Below are 19,988 nucleotides of genomic sequence, written 5' to 3'. Positions count from 1 at the left end.
CCATGCAAAGAGCACTATTGTTTTTAAGCTCCACAAAGTCATAACTTCAGATAAGATCTTTAAGCTGCTCAGAGCTTTCTGCTGGTAATAGTGGGCCCAGAGTCCCCAGCCCTGTAGATTGGGGGTATGTGTTTGCTCCCTCTGATTCCACCTGGTGACCATGCTCTGGACAGCAGAGTTCCTGGGAAGGAAGAGAGGCCTCTGGTGAGTGAGGCAGAGACTTGTTCAAGTGTAACTGAGAACCAAACAGAAGAGCCCCTTGCCCAGCCTCCCATCCAGGGAGCACTTCAGGTTAGGTTTTGCACATGGGAAGTCTACACACTGGGAGGGAAGGGGAGCCCGGGCTCTGGTCCCAGCCCTGTCGCTGGTTTGCTGCTGTGGCTTCTGTGGGCCCCCAGCCCTCTTGGTAGCAATGGTGTTGGAGCCAGTGGTTTCTGAGGGCTCCAGGCTCTGACTTTCCTACTCTCCTGTCCTGTCTCTGCTCCTCCACCTCAAGGCTGGAGCTGAGGATGCCAGACCTTCAGGGACCCAAGAGAGAGGGGATGGGGCTGCCGGGCCACGTTGGGAAGCAGAGGGACAGGGGATGACCCCACCACCCCTGGCTCCAAAGAGCCCCAGGAAGATGGTGGTAATAAGGTCAGTGCTGGTGGTACCCTTCACCCTGTCCTCCTCCCGGAGGGCTGTCACAGCACCTGTCTCCTCCCTTGATCCTGGCAGCCACCCTCCGTGGTAGGGAGGTTTAGTCCTCATTTCACAGGTGAGGAAACTGAGGCTTGGCTGGGGAACGGTGCAGGGGTGTGTGGGGTCAGGCTTTGGGCACGTCTGTAGGCCTCATACTCTGCCCAGCCAGCTGCTGGGGCTTCTCTGGCCCTGAGCCCAGTGTCACTTTGCTGGTGTCTCCCCTTCCCAGAATTCTCTGATGCCCGGCAGCCCTGACACCTCTTTCTGCATGGACTTGTCCTGCATTTGGGAGAGGCCCCTTCTAGGAAGGCGTGATGATGACAGCGTCTTGACCAGCTGGGCCCTGCCCATCGTCATCCTCACCCTCAGGAGAGCCATTCAACATCGGGGGTCAGGGAGAGGTCCAGAGCGTCTTGCCAAGGTCTGCACAGTGAGGTGTGGCTGAGCCTGGCCCCAGGTCTCAACCTGAGACCTGGGGGTTGGGTGTTCCCTAGTGGTCCGGTGGCTAAGTGCTCCCAAAATGCAGGAGACCCAGGTTCGATCCCTGGTCAGGAAATTAGATCCTGCTTGCTGCCCCGAAGACAGAAGATCCTGTGTGCTGCTATTAAGACTCAGTGCTGCCAAATAAATAAATAAATAAATAAAAATTTTTTTAAAAAGAGAGAGAGACCTGAGGGTTAAGAGCAGTTAACCTAGATCTCACACTGTCCCACTTGGCCTGCCTTCCCATGGCTTCTCCCCAGAGTGGCATTTGGTGCACTCACTCGCTTGACATTCTGGAACATTCCCCCCGAAAAAAGTTTTCTTCAGTTTTTCCTGGGATGACCCCTCACTGTGACTGTGATTCAAACCCCTACCCACTGATGTTCACAGCGGAAAAAAACAGATTGCTTGGGGCAAAACATCACATTTTTACAAGTAAAGAATGATTACAAGAATTAAGAGAGATTTAAGGGACAAGTAAGCAGAATTTAAAACAGACTGGACCTGGTGTCCCTCAGCAAACCATTCTCGGCCTTCTTCCTCCAGAACTCACTAGAAGGTCTCGGGCAGGGAGACAGGGCAGACCCAGGGAGGCAGGACACATGGTGCTTGGAGAGGGTGCTGGAGAGGGTGGTCTGGACATAATAAAAGGGCAGAATGCGCGCCTCGCTGGCATCTTCCCCCACGCAGCCATGTTTTCAGGCCCCCTGCCTCTCTTGAGCATCTCCCCAGCCCTCTCCTCTTCTCTCTCCCCTCTTGCTCTCTGCTCTTTCCTGCTCACTGGACCACCAGTCCTCATCCCTGCTGCCAGCCGTCAGCCTTCCTCCTCTGCTCTGGGCTTCTCCGCCCGCTCCGTCCTCAGGCTCCCACTGTCCCCGCCCGGCCCTCCCCACTGTGGAGTGCCCACCCTCTCATGACCCCTCTGCACTGTCTTCCAGGTCCCCCAGGCCCCAGGCCACCTATGTGAATGGTGGCCTCCCAGCCACACAGCACATCAAGCAGGAATCCCTGCCTGACTACCGCGCCATGACGGAAGCTCGCGCACCCCCATCCGCCCACTGCCGGGCCCCGCCAGCCACAGGCCTGCACACAGACCTGGACCTCCCGGGCCGAGGCCTTGCCAACCCCGCACCTTCCTGCTACCTTCTGGGCAGCGAACCCAGCTCGGGCCTGGGACCCCCACCTGAGGCCCACCTCCCGGAGGCGGGCCTGAAGCGCTGCTGCCTCTTGGGGCTGCCCCCCACCTCGTCGGTCTCCGTCTCGCCCTGCGCCGCCTCCGACATCACTTCCATCATCCGCTCCTCCCAGACAGCCCTGGTTACCTGTGTCAACGGACTCCGGAGCCCCCCTCTGCCGGGAGACACGGGGGGCCCTTCCAAGCGGGCCCGGCCCAGCTCTGTGTCCACCGAGAGCCACGAGGGCAGTTTGCGGCTTGAAGCCTGCCGGAAGGCCAGCTTCCTGAAGCAGGAGCCCGCGGACGAGTTCTCAGAGCTCTTCGGGCCTCACCAGCAGGGCCTGCCGCCCCCCTACCCCCTGTCTCAGCTGCCGCCTGGCCCGGGCCTTGGAGGCCTGGGGCTGGGCCTGGCGGGCAGGGCGTTGGCTGGGCGGCAGGCGTGCCGCTGGGTGGACTGCTGTGCAGCCTACGAGCAGCAGGAGGAGCTGGTGCGGCACATCGAGAAGAGCCACATCGACCAGCGCAAGGGCGAGGACTTCACCTGCTTCTGGGCAGGCTGCGTGCGTCGCTACAAGCCCTTCAACGCCCGCTACAAGCTGCTCATCCATATGAGGGTGCACTCGGGGGAGAAGCCCAACAAGTGCATGGTGAGTTCCCACGGCCTCCGGGTTTGCCTCCACAGTGCTGCGCCCGGCTCACTGCCGGGGGGAGCTCTGCCTGGGGGCCTCCCCTGCTTGCAGAGGGACGGACCGATACTAAGGATGTGGCCGCCGGTCACAATGGTCAGTGCCCCATTCACTGGGGACCTTGGGGGAGAGCTCCTCGGACTCGCCAGGTACCCTCTTCTGTCCCCTCTATGGTCTGGTGTCATACACAGTTGTTCAGGTGGTGACACATGTGATCTGGGGTCAGAGCAGCTCAGCCAGCCTTCTCTCTTACACACAAATGCTCGTGTCCCATCTGCTGATGGCCGGGTGAGTCAGGGGGAATATGCTCGCCCCTGGCACTGGCTCTTCACTCGGGGTCACAGGTTTGATTTCATCCACAGAGCACCGGGTCCTTACAGGCATCAGGCCTGAGAGCTGTGGGTGCCCAGGGCAGGCTTTGGGGTGAGACCTTGGGTTAGCAGGTAAGGCCCTGGATACCCCTGCAGCGTTCTGGCTGAGGTGGAGACTAAGGTTTCCAGGGACATCCCTGTGTTTGCACACGCACACATGCACACACACACACACGCACGTTAACTCTAGGCACTGAGGCCTCCAGCCCTTCTGACTGGTCATTTTCACGTGCTGCTCTCACTGTGGTGGAATCTGTATCAGGTTAGGAACGTCGTCTTAGTCTCTGATATCTTTAGCCAAGCTACCCCCAAGGTCCCGCCAGCTCATCAGGACAGGTGCCTGCCTGGTAGTGGAAGGGCCAATGGAGATACCAAGTCCCAGCTCTGTCTTCCCAACTTTTGGGGCTTGGGGAAGGCAGAGGAAGGAAGCAGTGGGCCTGGTCTGTAGGGCCAGCGTCATAGCCAAAGTTGAGTTCTTCCAACACTTGTATGCACTCACTGTCTCTGGGCCCTCCCCTGCCTCATGGAGAACTCAGTCTGGGAAGGGGTGCAGCTGGGGCAGAGGTGGACCTCTCTCTGTTCTTGCTCAAAGCGCCGGGCAGCATTGTAGGGCCAGGGAGGGGGTGAGAAGCATCGGCAACCAGCAGCATAAACTCCATCCTCCTGGGACCAGCTGTTGGCCCTTGGGGCCCATCTGCTTGTGACTTGGGCACCCACTGGACCAGCTTATGTAACTTCAAGGAAATTATGTCCTGAGGATGAGAAGAAACTCACTCTATAGACAAGTGAGGGGCAGGGGATGGCCTCTGCCAAAGAATGAAAGTAGGGTGGTTGGCATGCTGGGGTCGTAGGGAGAGGCTGGAGTGAGCAGGCTGAGAAGGGGACTGTATTGTGTGTCTTTGGGCTGAGAGTGTGCTGGAGGGAGAGCTGGTGGCCAGGCTGATTTCTGGTGATGCCCCTGTTCATCTGGGGTGTTGTGACACGTGACTTGTAAGAGAGCATGCCCCTCTCTGGAAGGAGTTGTCCAGAGCACATCACAAGGCAGGGTCCTGGGCCGCACACAGTCCCCGTCTCTCTCTGAGATCCTGCGGTTGATAGCCACTGAGCTGCAGTTCTTCACATCTTCTCTCTGGGGGTGACCTCACTGGTACCTGCAAGGCCCTTGTGGAGGCTGCCTGACCTGAACCCTGGCATGGCACTTTTCTTGGGCTCCCATGTAGAGTTGATGGGAGGGAGGTGAGTGACCGGCTCTGAGATGGAGTCTGTGTCCACTCAGGGAGGAGAAACCTAAACGGGCTTCATGGGGCAGGTGATGTTCAAGCCATGTCTCTATTTATCTGGGGTTGCCAAGGGCTTTTGCAGATGAAGAAGTGGAAGTTCAGTATTGCCCAGCTGGCCTTCCACCTGCTGCTGTGAGAACACTTCATCTTACCTCTTAGGGGGTTTAGGATTATGGTAGTAAGACCTGCAAGCCCAGCTCCTGAGGGCTGACTGTGTGCAGGGGCTATTCTAAGCCTGTGGTCCTCGTGCTCCCTATGGTCCTCACAACAATGCTATGGGGCAGATACTATTTTTCCCCATTTTAAAGATGAGGAAACCGAGGCTCAGAGAGATTGTATAATTTGCCCCAGGTCCCACAGTTAGAGACAAACCATAATAATAACAATAATAGAGGCTAATAATCTTGCTAGTAATACTAATAACAATGATGAAGATAACTTGCCCCCTGGTGGCTCAGCTGGTAAAGAATCCGCCTGCAATGAGGGATACCTGGGTTCGATCCCTGGGTTGGGAAGATCCCCTGGAGAAGGGAAAGGCTACCCACTCCAGTCTGCCCTCTGATGCCCTCTCACAACACCTACCGTCTTACTTGGGTTTCTCTTACCTTGGATGTGGGGTATCTTCACAGCTGCTCCAGCAAAGTGCAGCCGCCGCTCCTTACCTTGGATGAGGGGTATCTCCTCACGGCCTCCCCTCCTGACCTTGAACATGGAGTAGCTCCTCTCGGCCCTCCTGCGCATTGGAAAAGACTCTGATGCTGGGAGGGATTGGGAGCAGGAGGAGAAGGGGATGGCAGAGGATGAGATGGCTGGATGGCATCACCAACTCGATGGACATGAGTTTGAGTGAACTCCAGGAGTTGCTGATGGACAGGGAAGCCTGGCGTGCTGCAATTCATGGGGTCGCAAAGAGTTGGACACGACTGAGCGACTGAGCTGAACTGAACCCACTCCAGTATTCTGGCCTGGAGAATTCCATGGACTGCAGTGCATGGAGTCAAAGAGTTGGACACCACTGTGACTTTCACTTCACTTTCAAGGCTGCACAGCTAGTAACCTTGGGAGTGGAAGCTGAACTCTCATCTTTCTAAACTGTGGTGCTCCTGTTTGCGTGCAACTTCCCCTGTTAACTGATTGTTCTCTGGGGTCCTGGGGCCAGCCCTGCCTGGTGCCATCCTCTGAAGATGGTAGCAGAATCTCTGAGGGCTACCCTGTGTGCTGTGGGCGTGCTGCCTCTTCCAGAGAGACCGGTGAAGTAGGTAACCCAGGGGAAGGGGCGGGCACTAGTCCGCACCCAGATAAATAAAATCTCCCTTCCCTGTAAAATTATTAATTTCTCATGACAGGCCTCTGCTACCATGTGCTGTAATAGACAAAGGAATTTTGGACCCAGAGCCTCCAGAGAACAGGAAATAGATGAGACACTTTGATTGAAGAGTAAATGGCCCACTAAAATAGCAGTTAATCCTTTTATTATCTTTCCAGCAGCCGTTTCCACAGTTCTTTCATGAGGTAAGCCTTCCCCACCCCGTCCAACTGTAACACTCCCGTCCTCGTCCTTGCAGCTGGTTCACATTTATCCTGCGGAGCCTCTGCTCCCGCACCAGGCAGGCCTGGAGGAGCCTAGGCCGTTCATCCTCAGGCCCGGCCAGGGACCGGGGACTGGCTGTGCACCCTCCTTCCCTGGGCGGACGCACCACCCGCCCCTCACCCTGCCCTCTCCGCGGCCCATCCGCGCCGTCCAGAGGAAGCTCCCTAATCTCTTTGCAATATCCTGTTATGTTTCTTACGTTGTCGGAGTTGTCTTAGCCTTATTAAATTTGGGGTTTCATCTGCGTTACGATAGCAAGGTTACGTCCAACCCAAATACTGACGCGACGCCTCCAAGACGTTAACTTTGAAAAGATTAATTTCTTGCTTTCTTAGATTGGCTCTCCCAGACGGTTGGAATTCTGATTGTCTGAGACTGCAGAAATTAGCAGACTATGAGTTTGCTTTTTTCCACATTGAGAAAAAGACAGGCAGAAGTGAAGGAGGAGAATCTCTCATAACCTTAGGTTTTGTGAAGTGATCATGACAACAATTCCTGACTTTTGTGAAGAGCTTGACCAAAGCTGTGAGCACAGCATGGAAGGTGTGAAGGGCAGGTGAAAGCACAAACCTAGAGTCACACTGACCTGGGGCCCTGCCGCTTACCAGCTGTGTGACCTCGCTCGGGCAGGTGACTTAACCTCTCTGAATCGTCCTCCTCGTCCTCGGTTGCTCAGTCGTGTCTGACTCTTTGCGGCCCCACGGACTGCAGCCCGCCAGGCTCCTCCGTCCATGGAATTTTCCAGGCAAGAGTCCTGGAGTTGGGTGCCATGCCCTCCTGCAGGGGATCTTCCCAGCACAGGGATTGAACCTGTGTCTCCTGCACTGGCAGCCAGGCTTTTAACCACCAACGCCCCCAAGTCTCTGAATCGTACTCAGTTGTAAAACGGAGTGATAATATTACCTACCTTTTAGGGCTGTTGCTATTAGGTTTGAAAGAGAGGACGTAGGGAAGTGCTTAGTTAATTCTCATCTTCCTCAGGCATACTCTTCACACTGATCATCTGAAGAGATTCATACGGTAGCCCTAGGAGTTAGGACAGGGTCGTTGATGGCTATTTTGCCAATGAGGAACCTGAGACTCAAAGAGCCAGGCAGGAGTGGAGCCTGGACTGGAGGTCGGCTGAATGCTGCAGCGTCCACTGTTGGTGGGGTGGGCAGGACTGTCACATGTGCTGGTGGCCTTGTGGCCAGGTGTCTGCCAGTGACACCCAGCCTCTGCTCGGTGCCAGACAGATGGCTATTCAGGGTGACTGGAGTTAGAAGGGGGAGCTGGGGCAGAGCCACAGGGAGGAGGCTCTGGTCCCTGCTCTCCCAGTCCTGATGCACAGCTGATGCCTCAAGTCTGGGCTTACATCCTGCCTGGGTTCCTCTGGCAGCTGCAGCTGCACTGACCATTGGTCCCTTGCCCCCTCCAGACTGTCCTAAATGTTGTTGGACCTGGGATCAGGGATATACATGAGAAAGAGGCTTGACTGGGTGTCTGAGATCACATCTCATAGGAAGTCCTGAGGAAGGAGAGACCTAGCTTATTCTGAGACAAGCTATGTCCAGCTATGGATTACCTTGCCCCAGCTAAGGTAATGTCAGTTCAAAGACGCAATGTATCTGCTCTGTATCACCTGGTGCAGCTGCCTGGACCATTCCATAGGCTGCCACCTTTGCCCAGGCTATCCCTTCAGCAGAGTAGAATCCTCAGTGCTGCTCATATCACAGCGTGTGGGGTCCCGAGCATCTGTCCCCGCCCCTCAGTGTCCTGAGACCAGCCTGGTGGGGGGCCACATTCCTGGCCAGCTGACAGCCCTGACTCATCTCAGCATCTATGGCTTATCCCAGGGAATTATCCAGGAGTTTGAAATGACTGAGCAGGCAGCTTTACCAATCCATCCTCATCATGTAGGAAGAGGGCATGGGGAAGACAGGCCCTGAGAGAGTGGAGATCCAGGATCGCACAGCAGCAGATGGAGTAAGTTCAGTGGGCAGGGGGCTTCCTGATTCAACCGGTCACCAAAAGTTGGGGAAGTGACCCTCCAATGAAGGAAGATTCACCCCCTGAAACACTTGCCTTGCCGGAGGGACACCTCTCCCGTGTGCCAGGAGTTGGGGGTCTAGAGATGAAGGTGATGTGATGTGATGTGATGTGCGCCAGGGGGAGGATTCTACCCTTTAATCCTGTGGTCTTAGCTGCTGGACGAGTGAGGGTGGGAGAAGAGCCAGGAGCTGCAGTTTTCAGCCTGGCTGCTTGTCGGAGTTGGTCAAGGCAGGATGGGAACATTATTGAAATACTCACTGGGTAATTTTCAGTACTTAGGGCTTCCATACATGTGTGGTCTCAGCCCTCAGAACATTCCTGGAGACTGGAATTATTCCCATTTTACAGATGGGGAAAGGCTAGTCCAGTTCATGCCCAAGTTCATGTCTCAGGTGCATCGTGGGGTCAAATTTGAACCCAGGTCTCAGCCTGACTCCAGAGACTGTGCGCTAGCCATGACCCCGAGGCGTTTCCCAAGCAGAGAATTGTCATCTGTTTACACATGATAGGAAAACATCCAGATCTGAAACTCAGCAAGCTGATACCGAGCACCTCCCATGTGCCAGGCCCTGCTGGGCAGTGGGTTTACAGAAGGGGATCAGAGTCAACCTGGCCCCGTGGAACTCTGATGGAGCAGGAAAGCATGTAGACACCTGTGTTTACTAGTTTTCCCAAGCCACTGGCCCGTCATCTTAAGAGCCTGCAGGTCCCTGCCCTGCTGACATGATGGGCCTTTTGTTCTGTGTTAGAGAACACTCATGGAATGAAGAATAAGACCATTTCACCATGTTAAAAATCACTGTCAGCTGAAAACAGTCTCCCTTTCTGGAGGCTGTGCTTTCTGGTGAGATTAAAAGGCTGTAAAATTGAGCATGGTTTAAACCCCTTGCCCTGGAGGAGCCTGCTGTACGTGAGCCCATAGAGGCCAAGCTGGTCCAGCCAGGTCTGGTCACCAAACCCACCCGCTTTGGAAATGGGCCTGAGCCTTGCCTCGTTCTGAGGGTGGGGAGCGAGAGGGTCTGGGTAGGAAAACCTTTCTGAGCAAATGCAGTCCTCAAGTTAGCCCTGTGCCCTTGTTAACGGCCCTTACTGAGGTCCGTCCTCTGGGCCTTGGCTTTTGCTGGTACCTCCGTATGGAATACCTTTTCCAGCCTGTGTGTGCGTGGCTAAGTTATTTCAGTCATGTCCGACTCCTTGCCACCCTGTGGACTGTAGCCTGCTAGGCTTCTCTGTCCTTGGGAGTCTCTAGGCAAGAATACTGGAGTGGGTTACCATGCCCTCCTTCAGGGGATCATCCCAACCCAGGGATCAAACCCAGATCTCTTACGTCTCCTGCATTGGCAGGCAGGTTCTTTACCACTAGTGCTGCCTGGGAAGCCCAGCAAACTCCTAACCATCCTGCACAGCCCAGCCCAGTGTCCTCTCCTCAGCTCCCCGCTCTGTGCCTCCTGTTCTCCCAGCATGTGTTGCCCCATTAATAACAGTGCTCCTGGTGTGAATGTCTTGGGGACCACATGCTGTTTGGCGCCTGGCCTGGCCTTGGAGGCAGAGATGCTGAGCCTGTTCCCAAGGCTTTGCTGGGGTGGTCACTTGACCTCTGTGCTCTGAAGCTGTGTGACGTTGCCTGGACACTGTCTTCCAGAGCAGTTTCTTACAAAGTTGTAAGATTGGAAAGACCTTAAATTTGGTCACAGCCACCCCTAATCTGATACTTGAAATTTTCCTGTAGGAAAGCCTTAATTTTAAACCTGGCCAGCCTGTGATTGTATGCAATCAACTTGACTTTTGTGAGCTTGTTTTCTTACCTGTGAAGTGGAGAGAATACGACTATTCTGAGGCTTCGATGAGGGACTCTACATGAGATGCTTGTGCAGTGCCTGGCACACAGTAAGCACACAGCGCATGATCTGACTGCTCTGGGCAGTTTGCATTAGGATACAAAAAGAGGGAGGGTCTAAAATGCACAGCGGTCATGCAGTCCTGAGTGTCCCCAGAGGAGCAGAGACTGTCGCAGCTTCCAGCTCGGCCATGGATGTGGCCTTGGATGCATCACTTGGCTCTGCTGAGCCTGTTTCCTGATCTGTGAAATGGGGTTGATGCCTAGCATTCTGTGTTTCTTGGGGCTCAGCAGGTGCTCCTGCCCTTTCCCCTCTTGAAGTCAAGGTTCCAGCTCCACAGATCTTGCCTTATACTGGATGTCTTCTTCTCTTCCCGTTTCTAAAACTCAAACTCAGGGGTCTTCGTAAGGAGAGGCTTTCTGGAAATTTTAGCCTTGGGAACAACTCAGAGCCCTGAGGGCTCCACTCATCACCATTTAGAGGGGGAAACTGAGGCCACAGATGGAAAAGACTTGCCTGGAAAAGAGGAGAGGAAGGAGACTCATCCCTGCTCTGCTGCTTACTGACTGTGCAGACTTGGACCAGTCCCTTCACTCCTGAGCCTCCGCTAATGCATCTGTAAAATGAGGCTTGTGATGCTCACCCAGAAGAGTCTCTGAGGGGTGGAGGCCTGTGCTTTGAAAACTGCAGAGGGCCCTACAGAGGGTATCAAGTTGAGTCCCCAACTCCCAGTCCAGTGCTCCTGCCTACAACCAAGCCTGGAGTACACAATCACCCTCATAGGTCTGTCCCTTCCAGCTAGGTTTTCCAACCAGCACAGAACCCGTCAGCCACATGCTTCCCAGATGCAGTGCCTGGCCTTTAGGCCTCTGTGTGCAGCTCTTCTGCCCTCCCCCTCCGCTGCTCCACAGCCCCCCATGCCCACCCCTCTCCCTTCCACATCTGTCCCCCACCCCTGCTACTCCCATGCACTCCCCCATCCCCAGCCCTACCTCATCTCCATCCCTGACTCCCCGCCCCCCCCCCCCCCATCTTATTTGAAGTCTGAGTCAGGAATTGGTGAGTCAGGGAGGACCAGTGGCTAAACATAGAGGGTGACTGTTGGGGTTCAGATCCCCACTCTGCCCCTTAACCAACAGTGAGACCTCAGACAAGTCACGTGGCCTCTCTGGGCCTCAGTTTCCTGCCTGTGTAAAAGGAAGAGTGTTGTGAAAATTAAATGAGATCATGTGTATGGAGCGCTTACCTCATGCCTCCTGGCAAAATACTCCATGCTTCATGCCTGAGAACAGGAGCTCTTGTTATTCTTTTTTTTTTTTTTTTTTTTTGAGTCATCAAACCCGAGCTCTCAGAGAGATGAGAATTCCTGGGAGCACCAGACTGGAGGGTACAGGAACACTGGCCAAGTTTTGTGAAGTCAGCACTGCTTTATGGAATATGAAAAAAATTAAGGATAAAAAAACACAGCCCTCTGAATTGAATTTAAAATAATAAAAGAGAAGAAGCTTTTGAATTTAATGTAAGTGGAATTGAAATGATTCTCTTATTGGCATGAGAAAGTCAGATAAAATCAACAGTGACTTGAAGAAAGTGTCCAGAACATGTTTTCTAAGAGGGACATCCTGGAAATGGTAAACTTCACGATTGAGCATTAATAGGCTCTGTCTCCGCTGATGGCAGATGGGTTATCTGAGCCGACCTCCTGCGCCTCACTTGGCCTGCTACAGTGATGGACCTCATCTGTTAAGTGAGTGATGAGCCACACCACCCCTCTATAGCCTCAGTCGCCTCCACGACCCAGGACATGCAGCTTACCTATTTTCCTCTGTGGGGAGAGTATCTTGCGCTCAGCAGTGTTGTCTCTCCCCCTGCCACCCTGCCACCCCACACCACTGCTAGCTCCTCAACACTGTTTTATTGATGCCCTTACTGCACCAGGGCTTCCCTTGTGGCTCAGCTGGTAAAGAATCCGCCTGCAATGCATACGACCTGGGTTCAATCCCTGGGTTGGGAGGATCCCCTGGAGAAAGGAAAGGCTACCCACTGCGGTTTTCTGGCCTGGAGAATTCCATGGACTGTATAGTCCATGGGGTCGCAAAGAGTCAGACATGACTGAGCGGCTTTCAGTTTACGGTGCCAGGTTACATGCTAGGAGCAGGGGGTGCAGCATCGAATGAGGAATGGTCCAGTGCTGAGTGCATTAACCAAATGCTGCAGAGACACAGAGGAGGGAGAAGTCATCCCCCAGGAGGTCATGAGAGCTGGGCTTTGGAGGGAGAGTAGGGGGTTCCCAGATGCAGATCATGAGGGAAGGCATTTCACGGAAAGGAAACAGCCACACAAAAGATGTGACGGTCTTGACCTTGGGGGGAACATAGGTAGCTTCTTGTATTTGAAGTGTGTTCTGTGCATGGGGGCTGGGAGCAGAAATGGTGGTTGAAGTTGGCCCTTAAAGGACCTTGAAGTCCAGTATGAAGAGCTTGGACTCTACCCTGAGTGGTGGGAGGGTGCTGAGCAGGAGAGTGAAAAATCAGCATTGACATTTAGAATATTGGGTGTGTTGCGGGAGCATCTGAGGGGGAACAGCAGTAGGCAGATGAAGACACGGAGGCCCAGGAAGGAGCCTTCTTCCCGGGTCTGCTAGAGCAGAGAGTGGAGCCTGGCTGCCAGTCAAGGCCTGGGCACCACGGGCCAGCCCAGCTCAGCTCAGCTCAGCGAGCCAGACACAGTGTCTGTACCTGATTGGGTACCAGAGCTCAGTCCTCCTTTGGAAACAGCATCCAGCACATTTACCAGTGGGAAATGGGAAAGGCATTTCCCATAATGTGGCTCCGTAAAGTTTGCACAACTGTTCTTTGTTTTCCGTCCATCCCCACAATAAATCTTCCTCCACTGCCAGGATTTGGGCCTCCGGGTCTGTAAGTGATTACCGCGCCGACTCGTGCAGCGCTGCCTCGAGATGCATTCTTCTGACGTGGGTAATGATCAAACGAGAGCCCATCACTGAGACTCGCGGCCTTGTGAGTGGCGATTTCCGAATGGCTGGGAGGTGGCCGCCTGCTCTGGCCTCCTCCACGTACCCGCACTGCCCTAGCCTCCCTTGATAATCAGCCGTGCTGGGGACATAGAGCAGAGAGCTCTATGAGATCATGGGAGGCCTGGGCTGTGCATTTCTTAGGGATGGTGGTCTCTGCTGTCATGGAGGAAAGCAAGTACCCAGTGCGTGTTCAGCTGATGGACCATCCACCATCCTCCCTGTTGGACTGAGACAGAAAACATAGGGTTTTTCAAGCTAAAAGGAACACTTGCAGCTTCCAGGGCATGGCCAGGCCCTGGGGTGAAGTTTGGATAGATAGCTCCTGTGCTCAAGGAATGCTTAGGGCAGTGGCAGGACCCTAGTGTTATAATGGCCTCATTGAAATCCACAGAGGGGAAGCTTCCTGGCCAGGTTCACATCTGGGACCCACCTCCTGTCCCTGGTTCCACACTCCGTCATCTTCCCACTGCCCACACTTGCCTTCTGCACCACAGTGTAATCACAAGATATGACGAGCCCCTTGTTTGGGGAGACAGTTGGGCCTATGGTGTCCTCTCTGACCAGGTTTAGTTGCCAGTGCACGCGATAGCAGTTGGAAGGCAAGGGAGTTTGGCCCCAGGAAGAGTCTGCTGTGCCTCCAGGACTTGCCCAAGCTTCCAGCCCTACTCCCTGCTCCCATTTCTTCTCCCCAGGCATCCAGGGCAAGAGGAGGTGGCCTCATGGAGGCCACAAGTCTGAATGCTTCTTGCTGTGTGCTGGTTCGCACTTTTGCTGTGTGCTGATATGGAACCTGAGGCCTGTAGAGAGGGTTTGGCACATGGAGATCACAGAGCAAAGGAGCCAAAGCTCAACTCCCTTGCTTCCCAGTGCAGTGTCTGTTGAGCACCTACTATGTGCCAGGCCCCATGTTGTAAGTTGATTTGTGTTGCCTCTGTCTGTACCACCACTGCCTCCCAGGATTCTGGAGAACGCCAGTTTGTGTTGTGTTTGCACGGAGGGAGAACCCCCCCAGGGCCTCTCCTCTGATGCTGTTCCCAGGCCCTGCAGCACTCTTTGACTGAAGAGGACTCAAGGCTCATGGTGGGAGATGGCTCACTGGAAGTCACACAGAGGAGATGGCTGGCAGCTTGTGCAGTCCACATGGGTCAGAATCACTTTCCCTCCTGGCAGGATCCAGTTCAGGCAGCCCTGCCCAGCAGGCTCCAGGAAGGCTGCAACCAGTGGTGGGTTTAGATACCACAGCTCCTTATGTGCATTAAAAAAGTATGATGGTTGATTGCTGTGGGTGTTGGTCCCAGAGGAAGCCTGGCTTGTACAAATGCCCACCTAGGTGGGCACCAACACGCATCTGCAGCTCCTCTGCCCACCCCAACCCCTTATCTTCTTCATGCACATGTAACCACCTGGCCTTGGGACTCAGTTTCTTCACGTGTGTGACAAGGACTTTGATCAGTTCCAAGCTTTTAGGTTTCCTGATCTCAGCTCCACCAGTCTGGGTGAGACAGCATGGGCCTGGGGTGCAGAGCTTTGTTCCCTCCCCAGCTTTGCATCAGTCTTGTGGCTCTGGAAGAGCCACCAGATCCTCTGGGACTCTGTTTTGCCATCAGTAAGATGGAAGGTTTGGGTCCAGAATCCCTAAGATCTTTTGAGCCTAGTTGCCTTTCAGCATTCCTGGCTGGGCCCTCAGGAAGAGGAAGGAGGTGGAGGGCAAGGAAGGGGCAGGTGTGGGCCGCTGTGAGCTGTCCAACCTCAGTTGCTTCCACACTTGCTCTGCTCCGGCTGCAGGGGATCCCAGCTGGTCCTCACACATGCCAAGCTCATATCCACTTCAGGCTCTGTATGGCTCTTCACTCCGTCCGGGATTCTCTTGTTCCAGCCCTGCCTCCCTTTCGCTCAGGCCCATGGAAGCTTTCACTGAAGTTCAGGTCACCTCCTCCAGGAGGCCTTCCCTGACCACCAGTCTAATATAATATCTTCAGTCACTCTCTGCCCCTCATACTATCCAACATTATGTGTTTGTCTTTGACCTATTCCCTCCACTTAGTTGTAAGCTCCACAAAATCCAGATCTTTTTGTTTCGTTCCCTGTTGTGTTTCCAAGGCCTTGAACCATAGGTGATGGACAGCTATGTGCTGAATAAACGAGATTGAGTGCAAAGGCAGAGGGTGTAACTCAGTGGGACAGAAGTGATGGAGCATTCTGGGAAGGGCCTAGGCTGAGAGCCAGGAGCCTTGTCCTTTAAAATGAGTGGTTTTGCTACAAACTCACAGGGTCGTGGTGAGGACTGCATAGGTCGCTGTCAAAGGGGCATTTCTGGGTTAGGCTGGATGGGTAGTGTGTCCAGAGAGCCCAGCACAGCACCCGGTGCACGGATGGTGCTCAGCACGTGTTAGTTCACTCCTCCCACCCCATCCCTGCCCTGATTTCCTTCCCTCCTTAACCTGCAATATCAGGATAAAGGGAAGTCTGTACCCCAAGTTATCCACCTCATGGAGACTCAGACCCAGACGGGCTTAGAAACCATCTGACTCAATCCTGTCTGTGGATTTGGAAACTGAGGCCTAAAGAGGAAGAGTTCTTGTCCACATTCCTGCATGGTTTCTGGGGCTTGGAGAGAAATTTACCATCAAGCCCTTCACAGAGCAGAAGCTCTGCAGTTAGCTGCTGCTGCTGCAGCTGTTTATCATTAATTCAGTCTGCACAGATCTTGTTTTTATGACCACGGGCCCAAAGATAGAGCAAGAGTACAACTTTGCATTAATTGACAACAAAAGGAGTATTACAGCCAAGAATACAACAGAGGAAATGATTAAACTACCCCAAAGCAGCTACTTTAAAGTGTGAGGAAGGAGGGGGAGAGGCATTTGCAAGGAGTGTGCTCTCCTCCAGAAAGCAGGTTAAGCCCTTTGTTTTCTCAGGGAATTTTTTGATGTTGGCATTACTGTCCCGTTTTATGGATGAGGATCCTGAGGCTCAGAGATGTTAAGTGCTGGGAGTCCAACCACGGCTCCAGGATATCGTCTGTATCAGAGTTTTTTTTCTGTAATCAAGCATGAGTGATCTTTCTCAGTTTTCAGTGATCTCAGCCCAAAGAATGCCTGTCATCTTAATTAGTGACTGCGACTCCCCAAGAACAATCCCGCATGATCTGGACTTTGCTTGGATCCTTCCACTTAACCTACATTGGTTGAGGGGACAGGGTTTGCTGTATCAAGAGTCAGCATCACAAGCCCAAGGCATCCTTGGGCCCCCTTTCCTGGCTTCCTTGTGCAGGGAGACAGAGACCTCATAGGTTAGGAGAGCTGTGTGGAGGGTCATAGGAAGGGAGGGGTTCGGGGCCAGCTGTCTGGGCCTCTAGTCCTGGGGACAGGTGAGAGAACCAGGTCAGGCTGGAGGCCTCTGTGGCCGTGACTGTGTGCACAGGGCAGGAGAGAGAATGTGGGGAGGTCCCACAGCCAGTGAGAGTTGTGGAGCTGGGATTCTGATCCAGGGAAGCAGAAGGCATAACCACTCCTCAGGAGGAGCTGGACCCTGCCTTCAAGGCTTTTGCAATTCAATTGCGATCCCTTATTCACCACGATGTTGGTTAGGCAAACTGTTTTCTTCTTCTGGTCTCAGTTTCCTTGTCTGTTTAGTTGGAGTGAAAATCCTGCCTCATCTGCTGCAAGTGGTTTACACCCCTCACCCTGTGTCATCCTCATGACAACCATCACCCCATCATCCCAAAGAGGACACTGGGACCTGGTGAGGCAGGGTGACCAGCAAAGGGTCACATGGCAGGTCAGCAGTGATGCCTGGGGTCACACATCAGTGGTGATGCCCAGGGCCACTTGGTGGGTCAGTGGTGATGCCCAAGGTCATCCACAGGTCAGCAGTGATGCTCAGGGTCATGTGCAGGTCAGCAGTGATGCTCAGAGTCACTCAGTGGGTCATTGGTGATTCCCAGAATCACAGGTCAGCAGTGATGCTTAGGGTCACACACAGGTCAGTGGTGATGCCCAGGGTCACTCAGTGGGTCAGTGGTGATGCATGGGGTCACGGGTCAGTGCTGACGCCCAGGGAAGGCATCACCTGTTGCCCCTCTCCTCTGAGTTCTGCTTCCGCTTATGCCCCGGTGTGATGGTGGTGTCTGTCGGGTCAGTTCTGCTCACTCTGGGAAGCTGGGGGAAGACGAGGTGTGGTCCTGTGGCAAGGGGAAGAGAGGGTCTGCCGCCCGCAGTCAACATCTCTGTCAGGAAGTTTGAGGCTCGTGCCTTTGAAGCGCCAGCCCTTTAATCGTCTTCACGTTGTGAGCCCAGAAAGGTTTGTCCTGACAACTGGTTGGCAAACTTAGCCAGGGAACACCCCTGTGCACACACAGCCAGGCAGTAGTTTCAGCCTTTCAGGAGCTGTCTGAGGTGGTTACTGTGGGTATAAATTAGATTCACCTGGCAAAGCCCACTTCCCACTGGAATCTTCATGAAACTCTCCCTTTGGATCCTGTCAGAGAGGGAAGCATGCAGGAGGCCTAGGTCCCTGGGGAGTCAGCAGGTGGGAAGTCAGAGCTTCCTGGACTCATTGGTGAGATGTGTAAAGCAAGCCAGGCCTCATCAAGACAGGTGCTGACCCCAGCACTTTTGGCTTCAGCCTCTTCTTCCATAAAAAGTACTAAAACTTATGTTTTATGATGGCATTGGTTTCAAGACAATGTATTAATATTATGTAGTAAAACATTTTATTTGACCTGGTGTTCATGGTGGTGGTTTAGTTGCGAAGTCGTGTCTAACTCTTTGCGACCCTATGGACTGCAGCCCACCAGCCTCCTCTGTCCATGGGATTACCTAGGCAAGAACACTGGAGTGAGTTGCCATTTCCTCCTCCAGGGGATCTTCTTGACTCAGGGATCAAACCCACGTCTCCTGTGTCAGTAAGCAGATTCTTAACCACTGAGCCACCTGGAAAGCCCTTTTTTTAAAATCTAAAAGTCCCTTGGCTCTTCTGATTATAAATTAAATTCAAATATTTTCATGGGTTCCTAAAGCATTCTGCACTCTGTGTACTGTGTGCAGTGCCTGGTGGACAAGAGCAAGGCCTGCAGAGGCTGGAGCACTTGTGGTGCAGTCCAGGCCTTGCCTCCCTCCTCTTCCCTGGGTCTCAGTTACATCCTCTGTGAAGAGGAATGACTGGAGGAAACCCAAAAAAATCCTGCTGTGGTCGTCTATGCTGTCTCCTTCTGTTCTAGCGCATTGTACTCCTGATCATTGAGTTCTTGTCTTTCATGAAGAATTCTTGAGTATTCACTACAAAAGATCTAGATTCTGTTAAAGCAACATCGATGAAAGAAAAGAACATAAATACATGAAAACCCTAAACTCACGTAGCTACTGCAATTAAATCTTACGTTTAGTGGAGCTTCCTGGAAGCCAAGGCAAAGAAAGCAAGTTGTTGAATTGTAGACTTCTTGTCTGGTAAAGGAACCAGAGCAACCAGCTGGTGTCTTAGGGGCAGTTTTGTATGGGTATCAAACCTTTGTGAGGCCACAGTGAGAGACACATGAGCTGATTGTTAGAGGAAGGCTGTCCAAACCATGAATGATGATCAGAATCACTGAACAAAGCCATAGACCTTGTTTTCACAATTAACTTTGCTAAAACCTATATGCAGGTCAGGAAGCAACAGTTAGAACTGGACATGGAACAACAGACTGGTTCCGAATAGGAAAAGGAGTCCGTCAAGGCTGTATATTGTTCCCCTGCTTATTTAACTTATATGCAGAGTACATCATGAGAAACGCTGGGCTGGAAGAAGCACAAGCTGGAATCAAGATTGCTGGGAGAAATATCAATAACCTCAGATATGCAGATGATACCACCCTTATGGCAGAAAGTGAAGAGGAACTAAAAAGCCTCTTGATGAAAGTGAAAGAGGAGAGTGAAAAAGTTGGCTTAAGGCTCAACATTCAGAAAATGAAGATCATGGCATCCGGTCCCATCACTTCATGGGAAACTGATGGGGATCAGACTTTATTTTTCTGGGCTCCAAAATCACTGCAGATGGTGATTGCAGCCATGAAATTAAAAGATGCTTACTCCTTGGAATAAAAGTTATGACCAACCTAGATAGTACATTGAAAAGCAGAGACATTACTTTGCCAACAAAGGTCCATCTAGTCAAGGCTATGGTTTTTCCAGTGGTCATGTATGGATGTGAGAGTTGGACTGTGAAGAAAGCTGAGCGTGGAAGAATTGATGCTTTTGAACTGTGGTGCTGGAAAAGACTCTTGAGAGTCCCTTGGACTGCAAGGAGGTCCAACCAGTCCATTCTAAAGGAGATCAGTCCTGGGTGTTCATTGGAAGGACTGATGCTGAAGCTGAAACTCCAGTACTTTGGCCACCTCATGTGAAGAGTTGACTCATTGGAAAAGACCCTAATGCTGGGAGGGATTGGGGGCAGAAGGAGAAGGGGATGACAGAGGATGAGATGGTTGGATGGCATCACCGACTCAATGGACATGAGTCTGAGTAAACTCCGGGAGTTGGTGATGGACAAGGAGGCCTGGCATGCTATGATTCATGGGGTCGCAACGAGTTGGACACAAGTGAGCGACAGAACTGAACTGAATATTCCTTGAGAAAATCCAGGGCCAAGTAGATACTGGTGGTGAAGGAACCTCGCCTGTGTTTTATAGTATATGTTTTATTCTCAGTCTTCCCGTACAGCAGCCCTCTGGGGTAACTATCGTTAATCTCACTGTATAGATGAGGAAACTGAGGCTTAGAGAAGTTAAGTGACTTGGGACTTCCCTGGTGGTCCAGTGGTTAGGCCGCCATGCTTCCA

The 19,988-nt window shown here is 53.0% G+C and overlaps 1 protein-coding gene across 1 annotated transcript in view; it reads left to right on the top strand.

Annotated features, from left to right (window-relative positions):
* The window catches only part of GLIS1 (GLIS family zinc finger 1), a 250,710-nt gene that overhangs the window by 159,937 nt on the left and 70,785 nt on the right, over window positions 1–19,988 (top strand). Inside the window, exon 4 of the mRNA XM_018044355.1 lies at window positions 2,103–2,985. Coding sequence (XP_017899844.1) covers window positions 2,103–2,985 — 883 coding nt within the window. The remainder of the gene's footprint in view (window positions 1–2,102; window positions 2,986–19,988) is intronic.

The sequence above is a fragment of the Capra hircus genome, chromosome 3, assembly GCF_001704415.2.
Source record: "Capra hircus breed San Clemente chromosome 3, ASM170441v1, whole genome shotgun sequence".
Classification (NCBI taxonomy): domain Eukaryota; kingdom Metazoa; phylum Chordata; class Mammalia; order Artiodactyla; family Bovidae; genus Capra; species Capra hircus.
This window is presented reverse-complemented; position numbering and strand designations above follow the sequence as displayed.